The sequence below is a fragment of the Centropristis striata genome, chromosome 9 (assembly GCF_030273125.1).
Source record: "Centropristis striata isolate RG_2023a ecotype Rhode Island chromosome 9, C.striata_1.0, whole genome shotgun sequence".
Lineage (NCBI taxonomy): Eukaryota > Metazoa > Chordata > Actinopteri > Perciformes > Serranidae > Centropristis > Centropristis striata.
This window is the reverse complement of record NC_081525.1, coordinates 36,897,556-36,923,034: the sequence shown is the minus strand read 5'-3', so window position 1 is coordinate 36,923,034 and position 25,479 is coordinate 36,897,556. Positions and strand designations below refer to the sequence as shown.

The following is a 25,479-nucleotide window of genomic DNA, read 5'->3' as shown; positions in this document are numbered from 1 at the left end:
CTCCCTTCTACAGACTACTACATTTCTCCTCATGTTTGGCTTGGATATGAAGCCAATTCACTTAATACTTGTGGGACAGCTAAACATTTAAAGCTCCCATTTAAAAGGATCAAGTGTAGGCATTGTTTGGTTATGTTAACCATATGTGTTGGCTTTTCATGATCTGAATCCCGTCTCAAAAAACAGAGTGCTCATGAAAATAAACATGGCTTCGCCCTACACAAATTGTGGACTAATTGTGTATTTGGACTAAATCATTCTTAAGGTTGGAGGGCTTTTTCCATTTGCTAAGGGACGTGGGGGAGTGACAGCTTGACATTGATTAGTGTGTTGATTTGTGGAATTGGAGCCTTACCTGTAAAGAATACAACCACAAATCTATTTATACTGACGAGGTAGTGCTGCTCTTACAGCAGATCTCACATCTTCAGAGGAGAAAATAAAACTTTTTTTCTACCTGTTCCACTAAAAATACAGAAATTACAATCATAAATGTTTCTTAACCAAAACAAAATAAAGGTTTCTGTTGAAAAGTAATCAGCAGTGAAGCAAGTCCAGTCTTGTTTTTGGACACAATGGCCGTATATCTTGTTGAGGAAAAATCATCTTGAGGGACTATATTACTTTGCGAAATATGTGCTTGCGTTTAATTCAAACAAAGAAACATTTTTTTAACAGATGGTTGCAATTATGGGACAAACTAGACCCATATTAAACCAATAAATACAACCTAATACTTTCAAAAACAAGCAAAGATTGGTAAAAGTAAGACAGCTTGAGGGGATTTTCATTAATACTGTTGTGAATATGACTGACGACTGGTGTCTGTTTTTTGGGTCTGGCAAGTGTTGGGTGGCTAATTCGACAGGATTATGATGACTCACCATGCATTTGTTGGGTTTCTCTCCGGAGTGGACTCTCATGTGAATGAGCAGCTTGTAGCGTGCGTTGAAGGGTTTGTAGCGGCGGATGCAGCCGGCCCAGAAACAGGTGAAGTCCTCACCTTTGCGCTGGTCGATGTGGACCTTCTCAATGTGCCTCACAAGCTCCTCCTGCTGCTCGTACGCAGCACTGCAGTCAATCCAGCGACACACCTGTTTATCGACCAGCGCTCCTCCTACGATTTCTTCCCGCTCTGAGGCTGTGTGAGACCCAGGAGGGCCTCCAGAGGTCGGTTTGAGTCCCAGGGAAGAGGGCGGTACTGTTTGCTGGCTCTGGTGGTGCAGCAGGCCCCCAGGACTGGGCCCCATGTATTGGTGCAGGTGATAGGGCGGAGGCATAGCAGGGCGAGAGGGGTGGTGAGGCTGACGAAGGTGCCCACTACGACCACTCAAGTGATGGTGATGATGATAGTGGTGCTGAAAGAGTTCGTCTTCGCTGGGAGAAAAATCATCCAGGGGCTCTTGTTTGAGGACGGCCCCTGATCTTTGGCCCCCGTCCAGAGGAGCCCCAGCTTCGGGCCCCGAATGCAACATCCCAGACATCAGGGCCCCACTCATCAGTAGTCCCAACCCGTCCGAGCCGCCCCCTCCTCCTCCTCCCCCCACACCTCCCCCAGCTGTTCCTCCAGCCCCACGCCCCTGCAGCATGGAGCCCCGCTCCTCACACAGCCCTTGGCCTTGCTCCGGCTCCACTGATGACACTGAAGAGGAGGACGAGGAGGAGGAGGAGGACAGGGACAGCAGGCAGGTGGCAGGTGAGGATAGCTGACAGCTCTCCTGTAGCGTGGCCTGCTGGGGGCTGCCGCGAGGTGGGGGCCTCTGGGGGGCTTCCCGTGAGCAGGAGTTAGAGGGTGGGGATGTAGAAGAGGAGGAGGAAGAGGAGGAGAAGCCGGCACTGCTGGCGTGGCTGGGCGAGAGGTTAGTGCGGAAACCGTTGACACAGGCAACCATCGACATCTGGGAGGAGGAGCAGATGATGGCGGTGATATTGATCTCCTCGGAAGCAGCGCCAGTAGCTGATGGGGAGCCTGTGGCAGCGACGCTGCCAGCACCGGCGGTGGACTGAGAGGCCAGGGACAGGCAGCGTCTCCTCACACTGCTAGCACTGAGCGGCCGCGCTGAATGACGGGAGCCAGTTGGGGACAAAGCCAGGGGGGAGGAGCCATCTTCATTATTAAACGGTTGCACTGCGTCCCTCGACAGAGCATTAGCGACACTGCTCACTGTGCATACGCCACTGCTGTTGTTGCTAACATGCGGCGCTCCAACTATCTCGTCCCTCGCCATCCCCAAGGCTTGGCTCGCCCTACAGTTCTGAAAGTTAGCTTGAGACGTGCTATGGACGCTGGACACTGTGTTGGAGATCTTGTATCCCATTGAGTTCTCCTGTTTGATTGGGTAAGGGAGAGAGGAGCGAGCTCCATTGGCACTGCTGCAGCCCAGGCTGGGTGAGGCCCCCGACAGGGTCCTCTGGAAGGCAGAGGAGGATCTGCAAGGAGAAAAACATACAAAGAGGAACATGAGCGCTATTAGCTCACAGGACGATGACAGATACTGGCTGGTTCTTCCTTCCCACCAGCAGCACTGTCAGAGTTTAGCCTCCTACTTACCCCTCCTCCTCCAATCATTCTCTCAGTTTACATAAAAATCGTGTCATCCCACTGACATTAAACATTTCAACCAAATCTCTCATTCATCGCACCTTATGGAACAAACATTAACATTGTGTAGGATTGTGTAGGATACAGTGACATAAGGTGATGTTGGACACCAGGTTGTATCCACTGCTGATGACCCAGAGAGTTTTTATGAATAAATGAAACAGGATCTCCTGGTAGTGAGAGGATATGAATGGGCATTTATGACTAAGAATAGAGAGAGGGGGAGGATGGATGGCTACTGAGACTGAGAGGCCACTGGCTAGTGTGTCCATCTGACAGGCTTTGATGACACAAAGGGGTTAAACCCAACCCAACATTGGGGAAAAATAGGGAGTCACCTGTTTTGGTGGCATAATTGCAGCCTATGAAGGGTCACCGTTTTACAATACTGTGTATTATGGTGGGAATCTTTGCCCTGCTGAATGGGGAACCCAGGTCAGATTTCTCCATGCGTTGCTGTGATCTCCTACATAATCATTCCTGTCAGTTGGCTCATTATGGATTTTGTCCAAAGCCCCTGAGTGATGTGAGAAGAGCTCCCTTTTCTCCGGGCTGTCTCATGAAGGAATCGTCTTTGTCCCCTCCCCTGAGCACGCTGGGGGAAAAAACAGAGCTAACGCTAGCTAGGATTGGAGAAAGCCACTGGCAGACTTTGTCATCGTTGTTGTTAATAAAGACCTGACCCCCCCGCCCCTCCCCACTCCTTCTATTCAGGAGCACCATTTCCTGTTTGGCTATAGTGAAAATATTGAGAGACAATATGAGAGTAGTGAATGGCTGTCCAGAAGCACTTTGGTGGGATGAGGAGGGGAAAGAAGGGACAAACCAGACTTCAGAGTGCTGGAAATCCTTTTTGACTCTCCAAACAGTAGTCAGAAAACGCAGACACAGAAGAATTGCATTAGTGTAACATAAATGTTGTACTTTGGACCCCATCGTGTGTTTTATGAGACTACATAAAGCTTTCCAGCTACATACATATGTGTACATCTGGTTTACAATAGCAAAGATAATGAGAAACACACTTTACCTGCATACTGTTAGTAATACTATACCCAACAGGAAACATTCAAAACTGCAACAGGAACAAAATTATTATAAAACTACAATGATAGTGACAGTTTACCTGGTGTCTTGGTGAGGGCCATCCTGCAGAATGAGGTCGGGTGTAGGTCTGTCGCAGTGGAGGCTCTGCGTATAAAGCCCCCCTAAATGACCCCCCACCAGCAGTGGCAAGCTCTGCCCACATCGCATCATGGTGCCCTCAGTGTCACCCAGCTCAGTGTCCAGATCCTTCTCTGAGCAGTAGACACCATTGACTGAAAGAAGAGCCAAACAATAATTACTTAACGTGCTAAATCGTCAATATGTGAAGCTTAGCAGCGGCCCGATGTCATTCTCAAATTAAAAAAGCAGAGTGGACCGAGTGATCTGCTGACTGCCCTGGAAGAATAATCAGTTTATAGTGGGAACCATGCCATCAGTGACATGTTGAAATCCTATTAGATTATGAATATTCTCTTGAGGAATAATTGCTGGCTGCCACAACTGGAGTATCCAGTGATATATGGAAAGCTCTTTGGCAAAGAGAAACTGATGACAGTAAAAATAACGTTGGAGAGATTTATCGTCAAATATTATTGCTGGAGTAATTGAGGAACCGTAATCCAAATGGCGATGCGTCCATTTTGGAAAAATAAACAAACTCAGATTAATGTGTCCGGAAGATCCAGCCAGTCAAAGTGAAACTGTTGTATCAATAAAGAATTTAAATTACATGCTGTCCCTTTAAATGTATGCAATCAGTCCTTTTATGAAAATGGTGACCTCATTAACTGATTTAATTAATTTGCCATGTGATTTATTTAATCGGTACATTATTAATTTTGGAATAAAGAGAAAAAAAAGAAGCAAATTTGCAATTAAAATAATATATAAGGCATTTGATCTAGAAGTGCTGTGTCAGGTTACTTTCAATAGAAAGTGATTGTGAAGAAGAAATAATTTCTAAACAAAAGTTTGTGTCAAATTTGCAAAATTGGAACATAAAATTTGCTACTAAATTAAAATAGGCTTTTTCTGCACGTTTTTTAATCAAATACAGTGAGCTTTATTTCACAGGTTCAAGCAACATATAACTAAGCTCATTTTAACTAAGCAACTTTTTATCATCATTTTTATCATTGCAAGCTGACTGTTTGAGAAGAAATGGCTTCATCAAATGGGAATAAAAACACCATTTAAAAAAAGAAAAGAGAGATGAAAGTGCACGCAGGAAGGGCCTCGATGTATGAGGAAATATTTGTAAAGGGAAAGCCGATATCCCCACACACTCTTGTGTAGGCGGCCACAGGTCCCCAGTTCCAACTTTCCTAACTCAATTTCTCAAATTAAATTTTCTCCTAATGATGTTATTGACAATGTTATCACACACCATGAGCTATTATTAATAAAGTCACCCAAACACCCTGTATGCTAGAGTGAAACACAGAAAGGTCCTGGAAGGGAATGAAAAGGATGATAAGGTATACAAAATGAAATAATTAAGAAACATATTTAGCAAAAATAAGGGTTTGGGCTACAGATGAAAAAAGAATAAAAGGACTAACAAGGGAGAAAGATATTACAACATGAGTAACAGATGGAGAGGGAGAGTAAACAGTAGAGGAGAGAAGGGGAGGGAGAAAGGTTACAAGGATGAACAAAAGACAAGAGAAAACAAGGGAACTTTGTGAGGCATGTTATCCTCAGTTTAGGGAACATCTTTTCACATATCCCTCCTACAGAGGATGTATCCTTAGTCTCCTCTGCATTTTTCTTGTCCCGGGTCACGGCTGAAACACAAAGAAGTAGAGAAAAGGCAAAGCAAGAAACGCAAACAGTCGAGTATTGCCAGGGGACCGAAGGAACAACGCTGGTTTCACTCAAAGCCGTTAACAGAAGGCAAGATGTCTTTCAGTTCTGGTCTGTTTTCAAGCAATACAAATCGTTCTGTTTATCAAATTCTGGATTGCCCTGTCTTTTTTGTTTTACTTTTACTTTTTTCACTGCCTGTTGGCTGAGCATATACAACTGTGTTTCTGTATGAAAGTTTCAAGGCCCGCTGATTTGAAGCCAAGTGTTTCTCCGCCTCGAGTCAGGAGTAATTCAATCAGGATGGCCAGAAGTGACATGAGTCAGGATGGAGATGACTAACATCATCAGAGATCTCTTAATTAGGCCTTGACTATCCATATGCATGCACCAAAAACACAAACAACCAAATAAAAACATTGTCATCATAAAGCACTGGATGGCCTGGCAGTCAGTCAACGAGGCCTTGACTGAATGCACATGCTCCCTCTCACACACACATATCATAGTCACTACCATAAAAAAACACGGACCCACACAAGGCAGCCCGGTAAATGTAACCCGAATTATGAGACAATGCTCTTTCAAAGTGCTGTTTCTCAATAGAGAATGGATGTTTGCCAGGAAAAGGCAACCATGTAAATGAGTTAGACATAGAGTGAAGACAGGGATCATCCCAGAACACTGATTACCTGTCTGCAGATTATTTCACTGAAACAATACCACCATTGTTTTCCCCCATGATATTTTGGGGGAAAATCGATTGAATGAGTCTAAACTGCCAGAAGTTATTGAGCAGAGGACGGTGGAGCTTGGTTTTGGATGTTTTTTGCAAAATTGAATTAAAATCTAAATAGTTGTTTGTTATCAACTTTCAAAGAGACAAGATCTGGAAAATATCTGGTTAGTTTTATAAAAGTGTTTATTTAACCGATGATCAAGCAGTACAAGGTTATGTTTCGGGCTTGGTTTGTCAAAAAATGGAAAAACTTTTGGTCCAATTTTTATCTAAATTGGTGAAAGAGTGTTGCATGGGCCAAGTAAAATCTAATTTAAGTATGGCGCAGATTCAAATCACAGAGCAGACACAGAATTATTTTTTTCACTTTTATTAACACTGCAAGAATGGGCACAAGAATGCTACATCCTTGAGGTATCGAAATTGTAAAATAAATGTCCCTGTTAGGGAAAAGTCAGATCAATATCCCTCAAGTTGGAACAACAACTTGGAAAGTCAGCAAAATGTTGGTACACATTTGGCTCACCTGATTTCTTTCCTGAGCTCAAACAGCAATGTGTTGTAAAAGGTTCTGAGCAATAAGATACAATACAATTTCTTCGTCGCATCTTTGTTGTTTCCAATTTAAATGGGACCAACCGAGAAACACATGAATGCACCATGGGCCTTGCACTCTCCAAAGTGTCATCCAGATTTAAAAAAAACTTTTTTTCCCCAGTTTCAGACAATTACATATGGGCAAAGTGTTCGCACAGCTGTTTGTGTTTAGATAACATCACTTTTTAAGTTTTGCCCAAACACTTCTAGCAGATGTGTAGCGACATTAGCGTTCATTTATAGTTGTGTTAGAGTCTTGTTTGTTTTTAAGATGTTTATTTCTTGTTGTAATCATCTGACTTTCACACATTTTAACTGCATTGAGAAGTTTGCATGACAATTTGTGTCAGAATCATCAACTGGTCTGGAAAGACACAATGAGTGAGTGTCACCAAAACCCTTCTTGCATGGCTTTAATTTACCCGTTCCAACACAAACAGGTCATAATACCACAGAAAAGCCCCCCTTGCCTGGGCTCCTTTGTCCAACATTTATGATGAGTGTTGTGATGAAGTGTCTCCATCCCAGAGACACCTTCTGAGTGTCTCCAGGACGTTAAAGTCAGAGTGTTAAATGAGTGTTAAAGGTCTTGCTGCACAAAGTTAGCACTCCAGTGATTTAGAGCTTTGCTACATTAACAGTATCAGTCATGCTCCGTTTGGGGAAACAGGCTCCTCCACATATGGTGGCTTGGACGCGGCCCAACAGTAAATTCAGTTTATATTGAATGTGCCATGGTAATTCAGCGGTGAACATTTCATTGTGTGTTAGGGCTTAGTTTGATCAGGAGGTGGAAGCCAGGGAGAGCAATGGAGTCGGAGGTGAAATATAAAATATCCAGCAGCAGTGACAAGAGGGAAGTGTGTTTGATGTGTTTGTGTGAATGAGAGAGAGAGAGAGAGAGAGAGAGAGAGAGAGAGAGAGAGAGATCATTCTCCTTTTGATTGTGCAGAGTTTATGGGTGGTCTGTTGAGCAGCTGTGTGCTCATCATACTTTACATTCCTTTGGCTCTGGATTTAAATTTTTTCCAAGTTATGTTCCGGGGAAAACTTGAGCTGTAAAAGATATGTCTGCGTAATCAACTGAAGAATACAAACTAAGAAAGTGTTGTGTGGTTTTTGAACTCTAGTAACTGTATGGAGCAATGTTTCTGCGGTCTTTGTATCATGCAGGTGCACAAGCTCACCGCCGTCACAATGAGTTTCCTACTACCATTTCTCGCAATTTCCCTGATCAACAGTCGGTGGTATAGCATAAAGAAGCATAGCAACGCAGGGAACAAGAACACTTGGATGTACACGAGCAGAAATGACTTAAACCTGCCTTCTGTCCAAAGGTCAGCAGGGGGAGACTCCACACGCAGCTAAAAAGTCTATGAGATAATTACCCTATTTCTTGTTTGATTCATTACCTTAGTAAATGTTTTTCCTAATGAGTTAATAGTCTCAATCACTAGTTTCAAGTCTTCAAAATTGTAACATTTTGGTCCCCTAAAAAGTGTTCGGTTGTAATAAAAAACATTCCATGGCATCATTTAAGCCTGTGTTTCACTAGCCAAATCCCAATTAATATCACAGTAAATGTAAATTACAGATGTACAATGCTACCAAAGCTAGTTATTAGTATTGTAACTTCTAGCTGCAATTTAAAAAAAAAAGAAAACTGACAAAATGCCAAACTGGAAGCTTTAAAACGGTAGTCCACAAACCAGTGGGTCACGACACAGCGGCTTTATTCCATGGATGTATTATAAGAACTTGATACTGGATTTTGTGACCCTCTGAATATGTGCACAAGTGTTTTTTCCCACTACCTTGGCCTGCAAGTTCCCACTCAGCCCTTAGACTTTACATTGTAATGACATCACTGGTTTTTAAATCACTTTATTCGGCTCAGGGTAAGTTTTATAGTTTTAGAAATATAAAACCTTCATGGACCAGCAATTTATAGCAGATAGAGTCATAATTCACATTGTTTGCAAAGTTCAAGACGTCCTGCCAACAGTTTTATAGATGTCTCTTTCACTATTGCAGTCTATGGGGAAAATGGGAAAATTTGCTTAAAATAGTCCAAAAAGCCACCTTTGCAAATGCTTATGAGGAACAAAATCATCAAGAAACACTGAATAAATTCAAATGTTTTGTTTGTTCACTCAAAAGCTCCACTGGGGACTTTCAAATGAGCTAAATCTGTTGGAACAGTAATTTTAAAAAATACCTCGTTTTTAAAGTTAATCCCTGCAGATAATACATGGAAATGGAGCTCACTGTTGTGTCCAATTCCAGTGCACACCTTAGAACAAGCAGGGTGGGATGCTACTCTGATATCCACACAGTTGCAAGCATTCAGGCCCAATTAGGAGCGATTCTGTAAAGGCGTGAGATCAGGGACGCAGGGGCAGAAAGAAAGACAGAGAGAGAAAGAGGCAGGACAGTGCCAGAAGCACCAGGGGCAAATGTTGTGTTCAGTGAAGAGACTATGTACAGATGTGCTGGCTGGTTCTCACAAAGAGCCACTGATGTCAGCATTGACAACTAAACACGTAGGCACAAATAAGGACTCTATTGTTATTCGGCTCTTGAAACACCACCCAAAAAAAAAAAAAAAAAAAAAACTTTTGGAACGAGGACTGTGGGCAAGAAACAATCCCTGTTGATAGCACAGTGTCTAATAATACTCTGTTACATCTAAAGTGGTATCTTCCGTTCCATAAATGTCATCACATGGTATCTATTGCTCACTCGGCCTCCTCTCCTCTCCTGTATAATTAAAGTAGCACGTTCCTTTCAGCGAGCATCACTGCAGGATGACGGTAAACTGAGGAGCTCACTGAGACGTACAAGAGGAGACGTAAAATTAAAGGAGCAGTATACCAGTTTGTATGCTCCATTTCACATGAATACATAAATTAATGCTTCGAGCAAAAGTGTAATTATAAAGGGATAAACTCGGTTATTCGAGAACTTGTTTTGGGACATGTATGATTATTTTTTTGGCAGACGTCGTGGAGGGAAACAAGGTTCCAATCACCCTGCAATACGCCTGCTCTGATCTCATCCATTTGTCACGCTTCCTTCTTGTCAAAATCCTCTGGGAACACAGCGCACAAAGCCGTAAAACTCAGATGCATCATGATCGTGAGTGGAAAGTGCTTTCCAATCCTTCTCCTGCTGATTAATGCAGCCACTGTGACCATGGAGGCTAAAAAATAAGACAATAGACAGAAACAATGAATGAACGCAGACTCGATAATTCTGATAATTAGGGCACGACTCACTCTTTAGAGGAAGGTTGCGGTCACCGTGACGGTGATTACATTGATTGTTGAACACGCTTCACATACTGGATGAATTTCACATTGGGGATCATGGCCAGTTAGGGTGCGCTGTAATTGTACACCTATTCAGGCTGCCTCAGGGGCTGATGATCAGAGTCATGTTCAAGTTCAGCAGTGTTGTGCCTTGGCTAAAAACTCTCCCCTGACCTCAGTGACTAATAAATGACTAATAAAGCGGAGCAGACACATGTCTCCAATCTAGCAGAACTTAACCCTTTTGAAACAACATGGCTATTATCCCAAGATACGCAGTTATGACTGAATTACCATACAAAGCATTCCAGTCTATACAGTAAAGATCAAACCACATCATCACACAGTTAAATATGTCGCTGTCTCCCTCAATGAATCTCTCTCCTTCTCGCACTCCCAGGTATCATTATTTCTCCACAGACAACACCGGTCCTCCATCTGATCAGCAGATGGTCTGGACAGCATTATTAACTGTAATTGGTGGTAATCTGGGGCGATTTTTTATTTCGGTGACACTTCATTTTCTATAATTCTCGCCTCTCCCTTTTAAGTCACCTAAGCGTTGTGTTAAGTGCCAGAGTGAGACTGTGCTTGTGCCAGTGTTTAATGTGTTCAAGTCTTCAGAGACATGCAGGCCTCAATGAAAAGCAGATGTGCAGATGGATAGATGGTTTAGGGAGAGGGAAGGGGAGCGATCAGAGGTGTACTGTGCTTAAAGCAGGATGAGGCGGTTGAGATGGAGAGGGGGGGGTGCTAGAGAGGGAAACGGGATGTCAGGAGTGTGATGCAAACATCTGAACCCAAGGTACAACAAGCTGCCAAAACCACAAGACAGATGCCTCTGGAAATCCGATGTGACACCTCAACTGGCCCCACTTTGGCTCCATAAATCATAACATTCAGCACTTAAACAGTTAATAATGATCATTTTATTCCTGTTCGCCCCAACGCCCCCACCTGCCATTGGTCCCCCCCTCTCCTCCCTCTCTTTCAACAACAGACAGGTCAACAGACACAAGTGTGTGACAGCCGGCTGTGGGACTTTGTAGAGGGATGCTCTGGTTGTGCGTCTTGTCTGGTGCAGATGTTGTGTATTATGGTCTAAAGCCTTTTCCCGGCTTCACTGAATCTCATAACTCATGTCTATATTTGTGTCTGCGGCATAGGCCCGGAACTTATTTGTTTGCTTAGTAATGGATGTATGATTGAAAAACCTGAGGGCACAAGTAAATGAAAAATAACAATGTCTACGGAGAAAGCTCCTCTTAAAGCAGGTGCGGAGCGAGGGAAGAAGAAAAACTCTATTAAATTACTGTTGGAGCACAGAAATGTCAGTGTTTTTGTAGCAGGATTACGAGTACAAGAAGACATGAGAACTTTCAGGAGGATAAAATCAATTTGTTCAAACTGATTTTAGCTGCACTCAAACAGGTATCTTTGCTTCCTACCCATTTTCTCATGGTCGGCTTGGTCACACAATAACCGTTCAGATTAGCTTTGAGCAAAAATACAAAAGGTCAAATGAAGAAGAGTGACTCATGTGGTTAAAGAGGCATCGAGCTGTAACTATTTCTGGGCACAGCACAAAAATATCTTACTTTACCTCCAAATAAGTAATAACATTAAAGAAATCATTAGTACATATAACAACTGGGCCCAGTTGTCCAAGCAAACCTCTTTGCGGATACGTCTGGTTGTTCATGCTAAGTGGCAACAAAGTTTTAGGTCATACTGATGAATGCAGTGGTCGGTAAATGATTAGCTCGCTTGCCTTTTAGAGAAGAAGGCACATGTTGTGGGAAGCAGGCGTCCTCATAATACCAGGCTTTTCAAATGGAGCAGTGCTAACCGCAGTCATGAACACAAACAAATAGTTGGCAGCCAACAACACTCCCATCCCCAACCCCACCCACCCCATCCCAGCCTAGCAGTGCCAGGCTCTGTGCCCGCCGAGTCTTAGAGACCAACCACTTTACCACATGGCTTAAAGAGGGGCCGCTGCACGTCAAAACCCAAACATAGGAGAAAATGTTGGGATTATGTGACTCCACACACACACACACACACACACACACACACAGACGCAAACACACACACACACACACACACACACACACACACACACACACACACACACACTCCCTCTCTCTTTTTCTCTCTCACACACACACCTTTAAAAGAATACACTCACACTGAAGTCTCACAGTGATGGACTGAATAGCTTTGGTCATTCCTGGTCACTTGCCACAGCACACTACCAGCCGTCACATCCAATCTTTTTCTCCGCTGTCCTACCTGATTAACATAATTAAAACTTTACACTTGTGCATGTCACCACCTGGTGGTAGCACCTTGTCACTGGCCGTGCCCTCCAGGCCATCAATTGTGGGAACAAATCTATCAACAGGTGATCCAAGGAAGACGGGCTTAAAAAGCGGTACAATTTCTGCAGGTAATATAGATTTGAGCTCAAATCAGTCAGTCAGAAGTAACATAATATTTTCTTTGAATTTTAAAGCACACAAGTTCAGACCGGCCTCTAATGCAAATCGGACCTTATTACTCTATAGCAGTAGTTCTCAACCTTCTTGAGTCGCGACCCCCAATTTAATATACATGTTGTCCGCGACCCCCGCTCACTGAACAGAATCTCACATGCACAGTTCAGATCACCCAAAAAAGAAACAAAATGACCAAAAAAGACACAAAATGACCAAAAAAAGACACAAAATGACTAAAAAAGACACAAAATGACCAAAAATAGACACAAAATGACCAAAAAAAGACACAAAATGACCAAAAAAGACACAAAATGACCAAAGAAAGAAACAAATTGACCAAAAAAAGACACAAAATAACCAAAAAAAGACACAAAATTACCAAAAAAGACACAAAATGACAAAAAAAAAGACATTAAATTACCAAAAAGACTAAAACACATGAACACTTTAACACAGTGGAGACAGAGCTGACTTCCAAAATGATTTGGCGACCCCCAGAAATCATCTCGCGACCCCAATTGGGGTCGGGACCCCAAGGTTGAGAATAGCTGCTCTATAGTACTCTGCATCGGATCACACCCAGTTCGGGTATCTGTAATGATATCAAGGCCGAAAAAGTGAAATATCTTGGATCTTGATACAGCCATTATGTCATTTTCAATAAAAATTTGTTGAAATCCACAATGGTTGTAAATACAGAAGAAATAACAGACCTACATTGAGTAACCAGTTCATTAAAGTCATGTCCAAAACAAAAGCCCTGCAATAAATCCTCCTACCTTTATGAGGGTTATAATTTCCAGTTATTGTTGAAACTATTTATTCATGTTTATTCATGTTTAATTGTGTTACATTATACTGAAAGGTAAACTGTTCACTAGTTTTAGCTGGGTAAACCTAATGAACTTGTCACTGGATGTATTTTCTGAGGGGTCGATGTATAAATTCTACTTTTTCACATTAATAAATGCCTATATTACAAACTGATATAAAGATTGAGTCAAGGCAGTTAAGCAGGTCTTTAAACATTACCTGATGCTCGGGATGTGATGTGTTTATGTTTCCAACAGCTATAACAGCGAGATGAGCAGAATCAACAGAACTGAGTATTTAGCCTGAGCAATGATAACCACATGATGATATCTGAACAGAGAAAGAACAGAGCTCAGCATACAGAAACCCAGACATAATCAGCAGGAAATCCAAGGAAAAGACCTCATAGTGCTCGAAGACAATTTTTGCACAATGACCTCTGGGAACAGCAGTAAAAAAGTACCATAGCAATGATTGATTATCACAAAAATAAGCATATCTTCTATCTTCAAGTCAAACTGTTTTAGAACATTTGTTGATATAAGAAAAATGTGCATAGTCAACAAACCACTTCAAAGCCACAAGTAGCCACAAATCTATCCTGACAATCACTATCATAACAAGATTTTGCCCGCAAATCCGAACACTGCCAGGATTAATCACAGACAATCACAAAGTTTTACAAGGAGTGCTCAGCCAAACCACATCCTATAATTTGACTAAAAAGCCACATAATTGTAAAGGCCAAACATTGTACAAAGCATCAGTCAGGCCCGCAGACTGACTTGATAGACCAGCGGACTGACAAGACGTGATGCACTTGGCTGGCAGACGTGACGGGGACGTCAGGCTTAGTGACAGACACCTTTATAGGGCTGGTGAACAACACGGCTCCGGAGCCAGGCCAACAGTGCTGAAACCTCGGCATGGGATCAGGAGGTGCTTCAAAGCCAAACAAGAGACTGCTCTGTTTGGGGAGGCGGCGGTAAATACTGGCAGAGCGATGCCAGTCCAGAGGACTGACCAGCACTTGGCGCACCACACCCTCAGAGAAAGTGTTAAAGGTGTTACTTCTTAACAGAATCAAGTTATTTCCTGCAACAACCAAACATAAACTATGTTTCAAACTACTTAAAAACATTTTAAATCAGTGTTTATTTAAAAGTTTTTAGATACTGAATCTGTGTATGCACATACTACATTGAATGCCTGTGTTTTGTCTGTGTGAGTGTGTTCACTCGTGAGAATAACCAGTGTATATAAATCTGCTGTAAAAAATAAACATGGCGATTTAGTGCAGAAGCTGCCTTTTCCCCATCTGAACAATAGGCCTCAGTTTGTCCGTGTGCCCACTCGAGTCGTACCAAAACACAGCAGACGTCCCTCTCAAACTGTAGTGAAATCAGATCCATTTGACAAACATCAGCATGGCCCTCTATTTGTCCAAATTACTGTAATAAAACAATAAATCTGTACAATTGTGGACGGTGTGCAAGGTTATTAAAATAACAGTTGATGTTTTTTTTCGCATGTTGAGTTTTATTCCATGTGGCATAGCAACAAAAAAGACTTGTGGTAGCACAATTATATTTCTCATATTTTCCTTTAAAAAATGTGAATGGCATTTTTTTTTAAACCAAGAGACCATTTTTTCAAGTGTTTCTTTCTATCTTTAGTTTTTTAAAATTCCTAAATATTTGAAAGAATTCACACCACAGAGAGACAAAATTTCCTACAAATTGATGAACTGAAGTTTGCAAAGGTATGGGTATTCAATTGGAATGATGATTTTTTTTAATATATATATATATAAATAATAGCAAGAATTATACTTTTGGTGGTTTGGATATTATGTTCAGATTCCCAAAGTTGTGCATGTTCAGACTTGTTCACCATCTTGGTTTGGTGTGTTATTAGCATGCAAATATTTGCTAATTAGCACTAAATATAAAGTAAATCTGAGGCTGATGGAAATACCATTTGTTTAGCAGGTATTTGGTGATAAAATAAAGGATGGGCAATTAAAACATAACCTGATGGTGGCGCTAGTGGATAAGTTAGTTCCAAAGTAAGTCCTGCATTGAGACGAACACGAACATCTGTACAGAATTTCATAGCAATCCATCCGTGGCGCTAGAGGAAACAGAAATAAATGAGAGTATAACAGATATTCCCACTGAAATCAACATAGCAGGCAGGCTGGACAGAGTGGCGGCCATATTTAAGTGTGTCGTTGTTGGGCTAACTTCTGTGTAAACTTTCGTCTTATCCTACTTGCGACAAGAGACAATTTTCTTTTGAACCAGTCAAATGACCACATCAAACAGTTCAATGTCAGTTCTACTCTTCAATTCAATTTCTATGGCAGGAAAAGTTACGGGGTCACCAAAGTTATTCATCCTCTGGGCAGCATGGATGTCTCTGAATGTCATGGTAATCCATCCAATAGTTGTTGAGATATTTCAGTCTGGACCGATCAACTGACCAACAGACAATTGCTATCACTAAATCCATGCAGCTAGCATGACTAAAAATAGGCAGGACAAAAGCCGACTCAGCACAAGCAGTCTTGCTTTGTTAACTTGGCACATCCCCGAGCCAGTGGCCTGTTCATTTTGGTCTTCCAAGAGGCTGTCGGTACAAAACTCACAGTACTCCTTCAGTACTCCTCAGCCAGCACCCAATATTTACAAGGAATCCCAAATCTGTGAGAGAATTCGATTGAACACAGATGGCAGGAAATTCCTCGGAAATGACAGTGGCCAAACTCAACCACAGAACATGAGAGCATCTCAATGTAGCAGACGCATCGAGGCCCATCTGACAGATACTCTCTCTTCTTCTCGCCCAGCATCGCCTCCTGCCATCGATTATAGTTTGACAAGAGTGGAGATTTATGTGACTTCTGTAAAACAAGTGATCAATTTGCAGCAATTACTGTATATTTCTAATGGTTTAGAGGCTGCAGTGGGGGAGAAATAAATGAATAGTTAGGAAAACGTCTGGAGGAAAATTCCCTTGACGGTCGGTGGTCCAACTGAGAGGTTGAATTTAAGTGATGGTAATTAGATCACATTCAAATGGAGCAACATTTGAAAATGATTATTTTGTTACCTACTCACAGTGCACATAACCTTCTGTTATTCTCAGAGGGGATGCTAGTTGTTTAAAACAAGGGCCAAACCAGATGTTTTGGGAACCAAAAGAAGAATCCAATTTCACTTCCTACTTCTTTGTTACTCTTTGTTGTTTTAGCGCAGGAAGAATAATGGAATGTTACTTTGTGAAAAGGATATGTTCAAAGCATGCATAGTAATTGCTTTGGCTTTTGAAGTTTCCGGTTAAAGTTGAGGCCAGTGCTTCTCCACAGTGTCCACAATGAATATTAGTCAGGAAGATTAGGGGTTAACTCACCCCCAAAATGGAGCTCTTTGAGGAAAGTGGGTTTTTCAAAAGCCCATAAATTTGCTTTGACAGCAGAGGCACAGAGGCTAAGCTTTTATTTTGATTTGATTATTAGTGTTATTTCATGTCACCGGTTTTTAAAACCCTTCAAACTTCAGCACACATAATAAGCTGATCTACACTAACATAAGGCACTAAATACTTATCCTCAAAACACATGTTATCTTAGAACACAATCACCCAATTCTCAGCTATGTGAGAGAATTTAACTGTGCTATAGTCATTATGTGATGACGCACTGCAGAGATGACTTCACTTATTGACTAAAGGGTTTATCTTGTTTCAAAGGATTTTCTTCAAACAAGTTATCTTGACATGAGGAAGTTTATTCAACTTATTTTCATAAAAGACAGTTTTTAATCAATATATTCTCTGTATGGGTTTGTTTGATCCCCTACGAAAATATCTAGAAAGTTTTAAAGAAGTTGTTAATCTTGTGAAGCAGAACTATTGGGTTAGTTTAGCCACCAAAATACTTGGTTATGGTAAGAAAAAAAAAAGAACAGAGTTAAGGTTATGAAATACTACTTTCGTACATACCAATGGGACACACACACTGGTCTCCCGGTTAAAAGCTGGGGTTTGTTTGATATCGCCAACACTGTACCTATGTCGGTTTTATACTATGTCACGGGACAAAACTTTGTAAGAAAGTTACAAATTCAAGCCCATTACTTTTTGTAGAAAATCATACGAACCGTTCTGATTTATCTGACACAAACAGCAAAATTAAATATTCTGTAACTGATTCAAACCAACAGCGAGAAACTGCGCGAAGACCTGCTACTGCACAGCGGTCAACATCCACCACCAAAGGACATTAACGGTGAAAAATGAACCCCCCTTCCCTCAGAGGGCACCACACTATTGGGGTTTTCATAAATATACAAAATAAATAAGAGAGGGCCCCAGGTTTTCCACTGAGCAAACCTGTGTTGAGTTTCAAACCACACATACCGAAGGAAGTCAGCAATACCATTCTTTTATTGTGTGGGGAGTCCTCATTCACCAAAGGCTTTGGCACTGAGGACCACCCCTCCTCACAACCACACACACACATTCACACACACACACACACTCACAAACACAGATCACACATAGCAACTAACTCCATCTCAAACGTAACTTGAGATGGACAGTCCATCAGACATTATATATCATTTCACATCAAACAGAGCTCCATAATGCTGCTGTGAGGAGGGGGCCTGCAATTCATAGCGGACCTCTCATCTCTCTACAACCTAAGAGCCCACTGTTGGCTACCGCTTGAGCTACGATGGCATGACTCCTGAGCCCCCGTGGTTACAGGGACTAAGGCACAGTGGGGCCTGTAAAAACCCAAAATGGTACCAAATGACACCTAAGGAAACACATTCAATCTTGTGCGGTGGGAGGTCAATATACAGTTATTTACACAGACAGCAGCGCTGTGTGTTGGAACGGACAGGGCCACCATCAAAGAGCTTTATGAGCAAATATATTCTCACTGCGTAAGCATTTTAGATGTCCAGGCATTAAAGCCCTCCAGTGTTTTCCCTTCTCTTGTTTAATGGCTGTAATAAGATTCCTTTTATTATGATTTCTGCTCTAACTGCGTCCCTTCACCATGTGAGTCAGTCGAGGTGCTACGGCCAAAGTCACACACGACTTTTGTCTCAGTAGTAAAATTATTTCAGAGTCAGAATTTGCCACCCTTTTTGACTGCCGGTCAGCCCCAACACATCCAGTACTGGGGCTGCACAGTTCATCAGTTTTTAAATTTAAATTGCAACATGGACTGGTGCAGTTTTCAAATCGCAGGAGGCACAATATTTGTTAAAGGCAAAATATTTGTAAAAATAATATTCTGAATTAAGTATTGTGGTGCTGCATGATGTCCTGGACTACAAATCACATTCTACACAAAATCATATTACAGTTGCAATATCATTCAAAATAATCACAATTTGATTTTGTTTTCCAAACTGGGATTAGCATGGTGCTTTAACAAGAACCCATAGTTTTACAGTGACACATGCGGGAAAAAGACATATGGTACAAAAGCACAAACAGGTATTGTCAACTAAAAACAGCAGACAACATCTATCACCTGCAGAACAAGAATGTCACCTAAGGTGAACTTGCATTGAGAATAAATCAGATTCCCACAGATTGTATTTATCCTTTGCTTTGAACAAACCAGTTTAGTTCCAAAAATATGTTTTGTATGTAGGACTATTATATAAGCTACATATAGGTTGTGTAATAAACATCTGGAACATTATATAAAACTGAACCACAAAAAGTCTCTCTTAAAGTGATCATAATGTTGTGGGGAAAAAACAATACAATGCATACATGTTTTGGGACATATTTAAATTTGACATATTTCACATTATTTTACAGGTCTGTATAAAGTATTGTACATGTGCAGCAAGTCACGTATTTGAAGTTATTTTTTCTTTCTTATTTTTCACTTTTTTTCACTTTCTTTTTATTATTATTTTGTAATGTGACATATTGAATATGTATCATACTTCCAATGACAACACATTAACTTCTTAACATCTATCATGTTAAATTTTAATTAAGTTAAAGTACTCCAGGCCCAACAATATGGATTGCCCGATTGCCCGGTGAAGTTAAGTTTTTAGGCCCCGATTAGACGAGGACGCTTGCGGGTAAAAATGACAAAATATTTCATCGGAAGTGCCTTTCGTTTAGACGGCGACAGCATTTTTGGGGCTTAAAAATGCAAAAAATCTGAAACCACCATCCAGAGTGGAAAAGCTGAAACTCTGCTCAGATCTGCTCACGTCGTGTACGCGTTTACGTCACATACATGCTCCAGTACAGGGAAATAAACAAACATAAGGGATTATTTCCATGCGTCTGACCTTCAAGCTGCTCTGGCAGCTCTAATAAACTTACAGGAGTCTTTCCACCAAATGTACAGGATATGTACAGATAGTATTTGTGTACAGAGAAGGATCTGGAAGTACCTCTATCACATTTTGGACCGACCAATTCGTCGGAGGCGAGCCAGACGGTTTTGGACGAGACCTGGGAGATCTAGTGGATGGTGGATAACTTTGTGGAAGGAGTAGCTGATGATAATACGTGGCTTCATCGCTTTAAGTGATGCCGCCTGGCATGCAAACCCAATCCAAACACAAACTTTTGCATCACCGTATGCACATAGATTTCCTCCCGAAAACGATCGTCTAATCGCGGAACAAAAGTGAAGACGCAACGCCACTTTTGCGTCTTCTGTTCAGACCTTCATTATGTAAACGTAGCCTAAATCAAGCATCTTCCAAACGGGTATGTGGTACAAATGACACAATGGCCATTGTCTTTCTGAAGCTGATAATGGACTCGCAGGCACTCGTTAAAAAATGTCAGAAGGTAAAAACAATTTTCAAATGTTTATGAGTGAGTACTTTAATTATCCTGGAAACGGGAGTTTATTTGGGTTAAATTTAGTCGTTGTTGTTGTTTGATAACTGTTAACAAATTAAACTATTTTGAAAGTAAAAATTTATTCTGGGCAAGTAGATTTCTGGTATATCGCCCCTGGTTTAATTTGTGATTGGGATGATAGCTGCATGTCCCTTCCCTACTATCTCCACTCATTTGACATTATCTCTCTGCTATCTACCCTTGAATGGAGGCAAATATACCCCCGAACAAAACAGCAAATATGAAGCAAACAGTAATGCCTCTGAGCATTAAGTTGATTATGTCAGTCTGTGGTGAGAAGGGGTCTAATCAGATGATAACGAGCAGAAATAAAGAAATCTTTCTTCATCATGATCTTGGCTTCTAGCATATGTGTTGTTTGGCTGCTATTGGCCCGAGAGTGTAAGGTCTGAATAAAGAGGGAACCTCGAAGGGCTCTGGCCTGTACCATGTGTCAGGCCTTTCACATAACCTGGCATTCATTGTGAAGCTCTTTTACGAACCATAAAAAATATTCATTTCGCCTCTGACCTGTTTTCCAATATAGTCTCCAAACCCATAAAAGGGTTTGCTTTTCATTTATTTTTATTTGAAGAACTTTGAAATGCAAATGTTTGTTTCCTTGCACGTAAAAATTGAGAGAAGCCATCTTAAAAGAGAAATTTGATGTGAAATATGAATTCTGGCCATTTTACATCATCCCTAACATAAACATGCGGGTTCTCAGTGCAAGTCTTTTTGTGCTGTTAAATGAGTGTACTTTGGCAGGCTGCAGTGTACATATACAGATGCTTTGCCTCTCTCGCTGGACTCCTTCATGACTCAGAGCTCTTGAGGCTTGTAGAAGACTGGCATCTTTACAGTGGCCTAGATTGGCCATATTTTCGTGTCAAATGACGGGTCTGGCCCTGTAAAAGTGGGCACTGTGGTAAACTGTGCATTTACATTTACAGCTAAAGCTATCAAGGACGTGGCTAACAAGTCTTGTTGACTTTTGTTGAATTGCGGTTTTAGGGGCTACACATTATATATTTACTTTACTGCAGCCATTTCTAGCCCTCAAATGAAAGTACATCCATGTTTTTAATTCATCTATTCAGTTTATAGTTAGCTTCCATTTTTCCAGTTGGAATAAAAAGCTGCATTCTTTATAATAATGACTGTGTTATTGCAAAAATTGTGGAAGGTTTATTGTTCCCAGTGTATCGAATCATTCTCAGTCATTTGCAAATAATAAAAAAAATGACATACTGGCAATTTATGCTGGAGGCCAGTACTACAATGCCAGTTATGCGTAATCAGATATGAGTACCAAGACAATCAAAGCACACAGCTGCATAAAAATGACTCAAAAAACTTGAATTATTCATCACTATACATTTGCATCAATGTCATTTTAAATATTTAAAACATACTTGGAACATTCAGATACTTTTACAGGATGACAGATTACAGCATAAGTGGTAAATTTACTCCAAAATGTCAGGCTTGCCAACTGTTCCATGTACAAAGTTTGACTTTGCCCGAGCCTGGCAAGAGACCTGGCCTGCTGGTGATTGGTTGAAGCCCAAGTGGTACGAAAAAGAGGCTAGGTAACTAAAACAGGGAATCATGTGCGATAGGTGTTGTCTTTACTGTTGTGATCAAGTGGAATAGGCAATGTGTTAAGCAGTAAAACCAAAGGGCTTTCTTGGAAGTGAGGTGTTGAAGGTAATCAACAATGAAATACAGACCAAACCAGACCAAAAGGCTGTGTTTCATCACCTGTGTTGCCTGGTTAAAATATTTGTTTTGCTTTGATCCATCAAGTTAGTTGGCAGGAGATGCTGTGATGATGCAACTTACTCTACCAAACCAGCTATCATTTTAATGGCAGAGTGATTCAATTCAAGCCAGACAGTTAAAACCTTGGCTGTTTGGTTTATAGTTGTCAGTGTGAATTGCTACACGCTGATTTTGGTGATTTGTTTTCACAATAAATATAAAGCACAGTTTGTTTGTAATAAATACTTACAGGGTGAAAAGAAAACATGTCAATTTGTTGTACAATAGTTTTTTTGACTATGTTTGTATCCGATCATGGAAAATACCACAGGTTTTTTACAATGCAGTGCAGTGACAATGCACTACTTTTATTTATGTAGTTATTTTTCAACTCAGACAACACAGCCCTAAATGACAGAATAAACAATACAACTCCCATCATTCAGTGCAGTATTTCTATGCTTTTGCTCACTTAACATGTCCGGCACTGTGTTATCAACAGACCCCGGAAAGCCTGTAACACAGTAGGCTTGTGTGTTCCACTACAGGACAGCAAACACACTGTCAAACTCCATGGAGCACTGCAGAACGCACCGGGCTGTGTAATGCTGTAGAACAAGCAGCAGGTATTTGTTAGTTAATCAGCATTTGAGGCTGAGGTTGTGTTCAGGAGCAGCAGGGCTGTTTTGACTAAGCCATCTCAGCGAGGGCCTGGTCATGGAGACTCCCAGCATTTGTTAAAGATTAGCGGCCTAGTCCTGATGTACTGAACTCAGGTCAAGTAGAGTGCAGGGCTCGGACGTTTCACCGTATCTCTCCCATCTGCTGCTCTCACACAGCATATCTACCAGTCCGGGTACATGAGACACACTGAATAATGTGATTAAAGGTTTTGGAGCTGGGTTCGGAGTTCACAGAGGGGAGATTGTGGGTCAAAGACGAATAAGGATTTAAAATGTGAAAATATATGAAAGTGTCTAAAAATGCCTATTTAAGCTCTTTCTATGTTTATTAGACTGTTCTGTATACAACTCAACAACAGAGAATAACTTTAAGAATGAAATTTGCATATTTTTTGTGGATTGTATGCAAAATGTATGAAAAATGTCCTTCCCGGGTAACGGGAATGGCTTTTAAAATAATTCAAATTTCTACCATTGTTAGCTTATAAAAGTTAATAGATATCAATTTTTAGAGTTCAACAAACAATTACTGCTCAGAAAAACATAGTTTTATCAAAAATGTTTGCGAAATATTTGGTTAGTTATACTGGAATGGGCTTACTAGGTGCTCTTGATCGTACAATCTTTCATGCCAAAAAGAGAAAAAAACTGGAAAATGTATTAGAATACTTTACAGTAAAGGCAAAAATATTTGTCATTGTATCCTCAACTCAAGAAAACCTGATTGTGTAAGATAATATTACATTTTAGGTTAGATTACTTCACTGCATCACTGTTACCCGGAGTGACATGTTGTTATCCAGGAATGACGTACTGCAAGATTTCAAAGTTTTTCACTACTCATGAATATATCTTTTCAACAGTCATACATAGTACAAAGGGAGAGACACTGAGAACTGTTAAATATTTGAAAAATAATTTTTCAATCTTAATTTCAAAGACAGAACTGACCGTTTAACAGAAGACAAGTCAGGTCGAGAAAGAAAGAAAGAAGGAAAGAGAAAGAAAGAAAGAAAGAAAGAGATGGGGTCAATTTGACCCTTGTGGACGGTATGAGGGTTAAATGTAGGCATTTCATAAATTAATTTTGCCGGCATTTCATAAATTGTGTGCGGGGGGTTAACGACTCTGCCTTTTGAATGATCACAAATGAGGCCTCCAAACAAATCTTCATAACTCAAAACTGAGGATCTCACTATGTAAATTCATAAATTTTCAGAAAGAGTAGGACCTGATGTATGTAGGGATGTACTGTATAAAGTGTTCATGTAGTATGAAATATGTGGACATGTTCATAGTTCAAACTTGGAAGAAGAAGGAAATCTTAACTGTTTCTATCATGAATTGAAGAAAAAATACAACTAAACATCATAAAATATCAGACACACATAAGTCTATTATTAATATAATATTACAATATCAACTTGATGCTTAAAAAATACGAAATAAAATACTATATTCATCAACATGTCCATTGTGGATAACAGAGGACATGTCCTGGGTAACAGAAGATCTTCGTTATCCAGGGAGGACATATTGTTATCCAGGGAGGACAAATAAGCTATTTTCCTGCCAAAACTTGGCCAAACAATGGCCTAGATAACTAAAACATAACGTAGTCTTCATCACATCAATGATAGATTTCACATGGAAAAGCCATTTTTTAAATAATAAAACCAGCATATGTTTTATTAGCGTTATCCAGAAAGACACATGATTTTAGGACATCATACACCAGTGACCAAAAAGGTCCAAATATCAGCATTTAAAGAGAGACTTATTGACCTTTCAAGAAGTTATCTGGGTCCATCAGAGTCTTCTTGATTATGCTGTAGCTGGTCAAATGACTACAGAAATGCTTTATGGGTAATGGTGGAATTTCAATGTCTGTTACCCAGTGAGGACATTAGGGAAATCCAAAAATGCGGACAAAAGTATTACTTGTGTAAAAATGTAAAAAAGCCTTGGGTTGTTACTGTATTAGTAGGTATTATTGCAAACAACACCACAATTATGCCCAAGTAGATTATGTATACATTTCTTAATTTTTTTTGACATTTTGTCAAATTTTTATAGTTAGATTTAAGCCCGGACGTTACTCAGGAAGGACATTTTGGTACTTTTGAGCACCATAGCTCCTTAAATGTTTATTTCTTACAATAGGTAATGATATAAGTAAGTAAAGAGGAGTGAGTTGGAGAACATAATGTAGTGTTTTAAAATGTTTATTTATTTATTACATAATAAATATGCTTCGGACCCTGAAATTGAGACGTCTCGTCTTTGACCCTTGTACAGAAGTTGTTCATTCAGGAAGCAGCATTACCCCGTTCTGACAGACAGTCACTAAGGTCATGCCACAGAGGCATTTACAGCATATATGCAGTAATAAGCATATCAAGATTGTACTTCTTACCCTTTATACTAAAGTTTCCTCTTCTGCTTACCATCTGTGTACGTTTGTGAACCTTCTGTGTGTCATGGTTTGGTTGGTTTCTATTGCATGGGAGTGTATTATCAGATGCGAACACTTCCAGTCAGAGTATCTACGCTGAATAAAGGAATAACAATAGCCTGCATGCTCTCAGCCTATCATTAGCCAAAATACTAAATGAAAACCAACTGTGTGGGAACAATAAAATAATTTGTCAAGGGAGAAGGGTGCAGATAAATTCTGAAAGCATTTTCCAATTGGCTCAGGCTTCGGTGT

The 25,479-nt window shown here is 40.6% G+C and overlaps 1 protein-coding gene across 1 annotated transcript in view; it reads right to left on the bottom strand.

The window, feature by feature from the left end:
- Positions 1 to 25,479, bottom strand: part of LOC131977626 (zinc finger protein GLIS1) — a 90,268-nt gene that overhangs the window by 46,876 nt on the left and 17,913 nt on the right. The window contains exons 4-5 of the mRNA XM_059341023.1: positions 3,729 to 3,921; positions 885 to 2,430 (exon numbers count right to left, since the gene is read on the bottom strand). Coding sequence (XP_059197006.1) covers positions 885 to 2,430; positions 3,729 to 3,921 — 1,739 coding nt within the window. The remainder of the gene's footprint in view (positions 1 to 884; positions 2,431 to 3,728; positions 3,922 to 25,479) is intronic.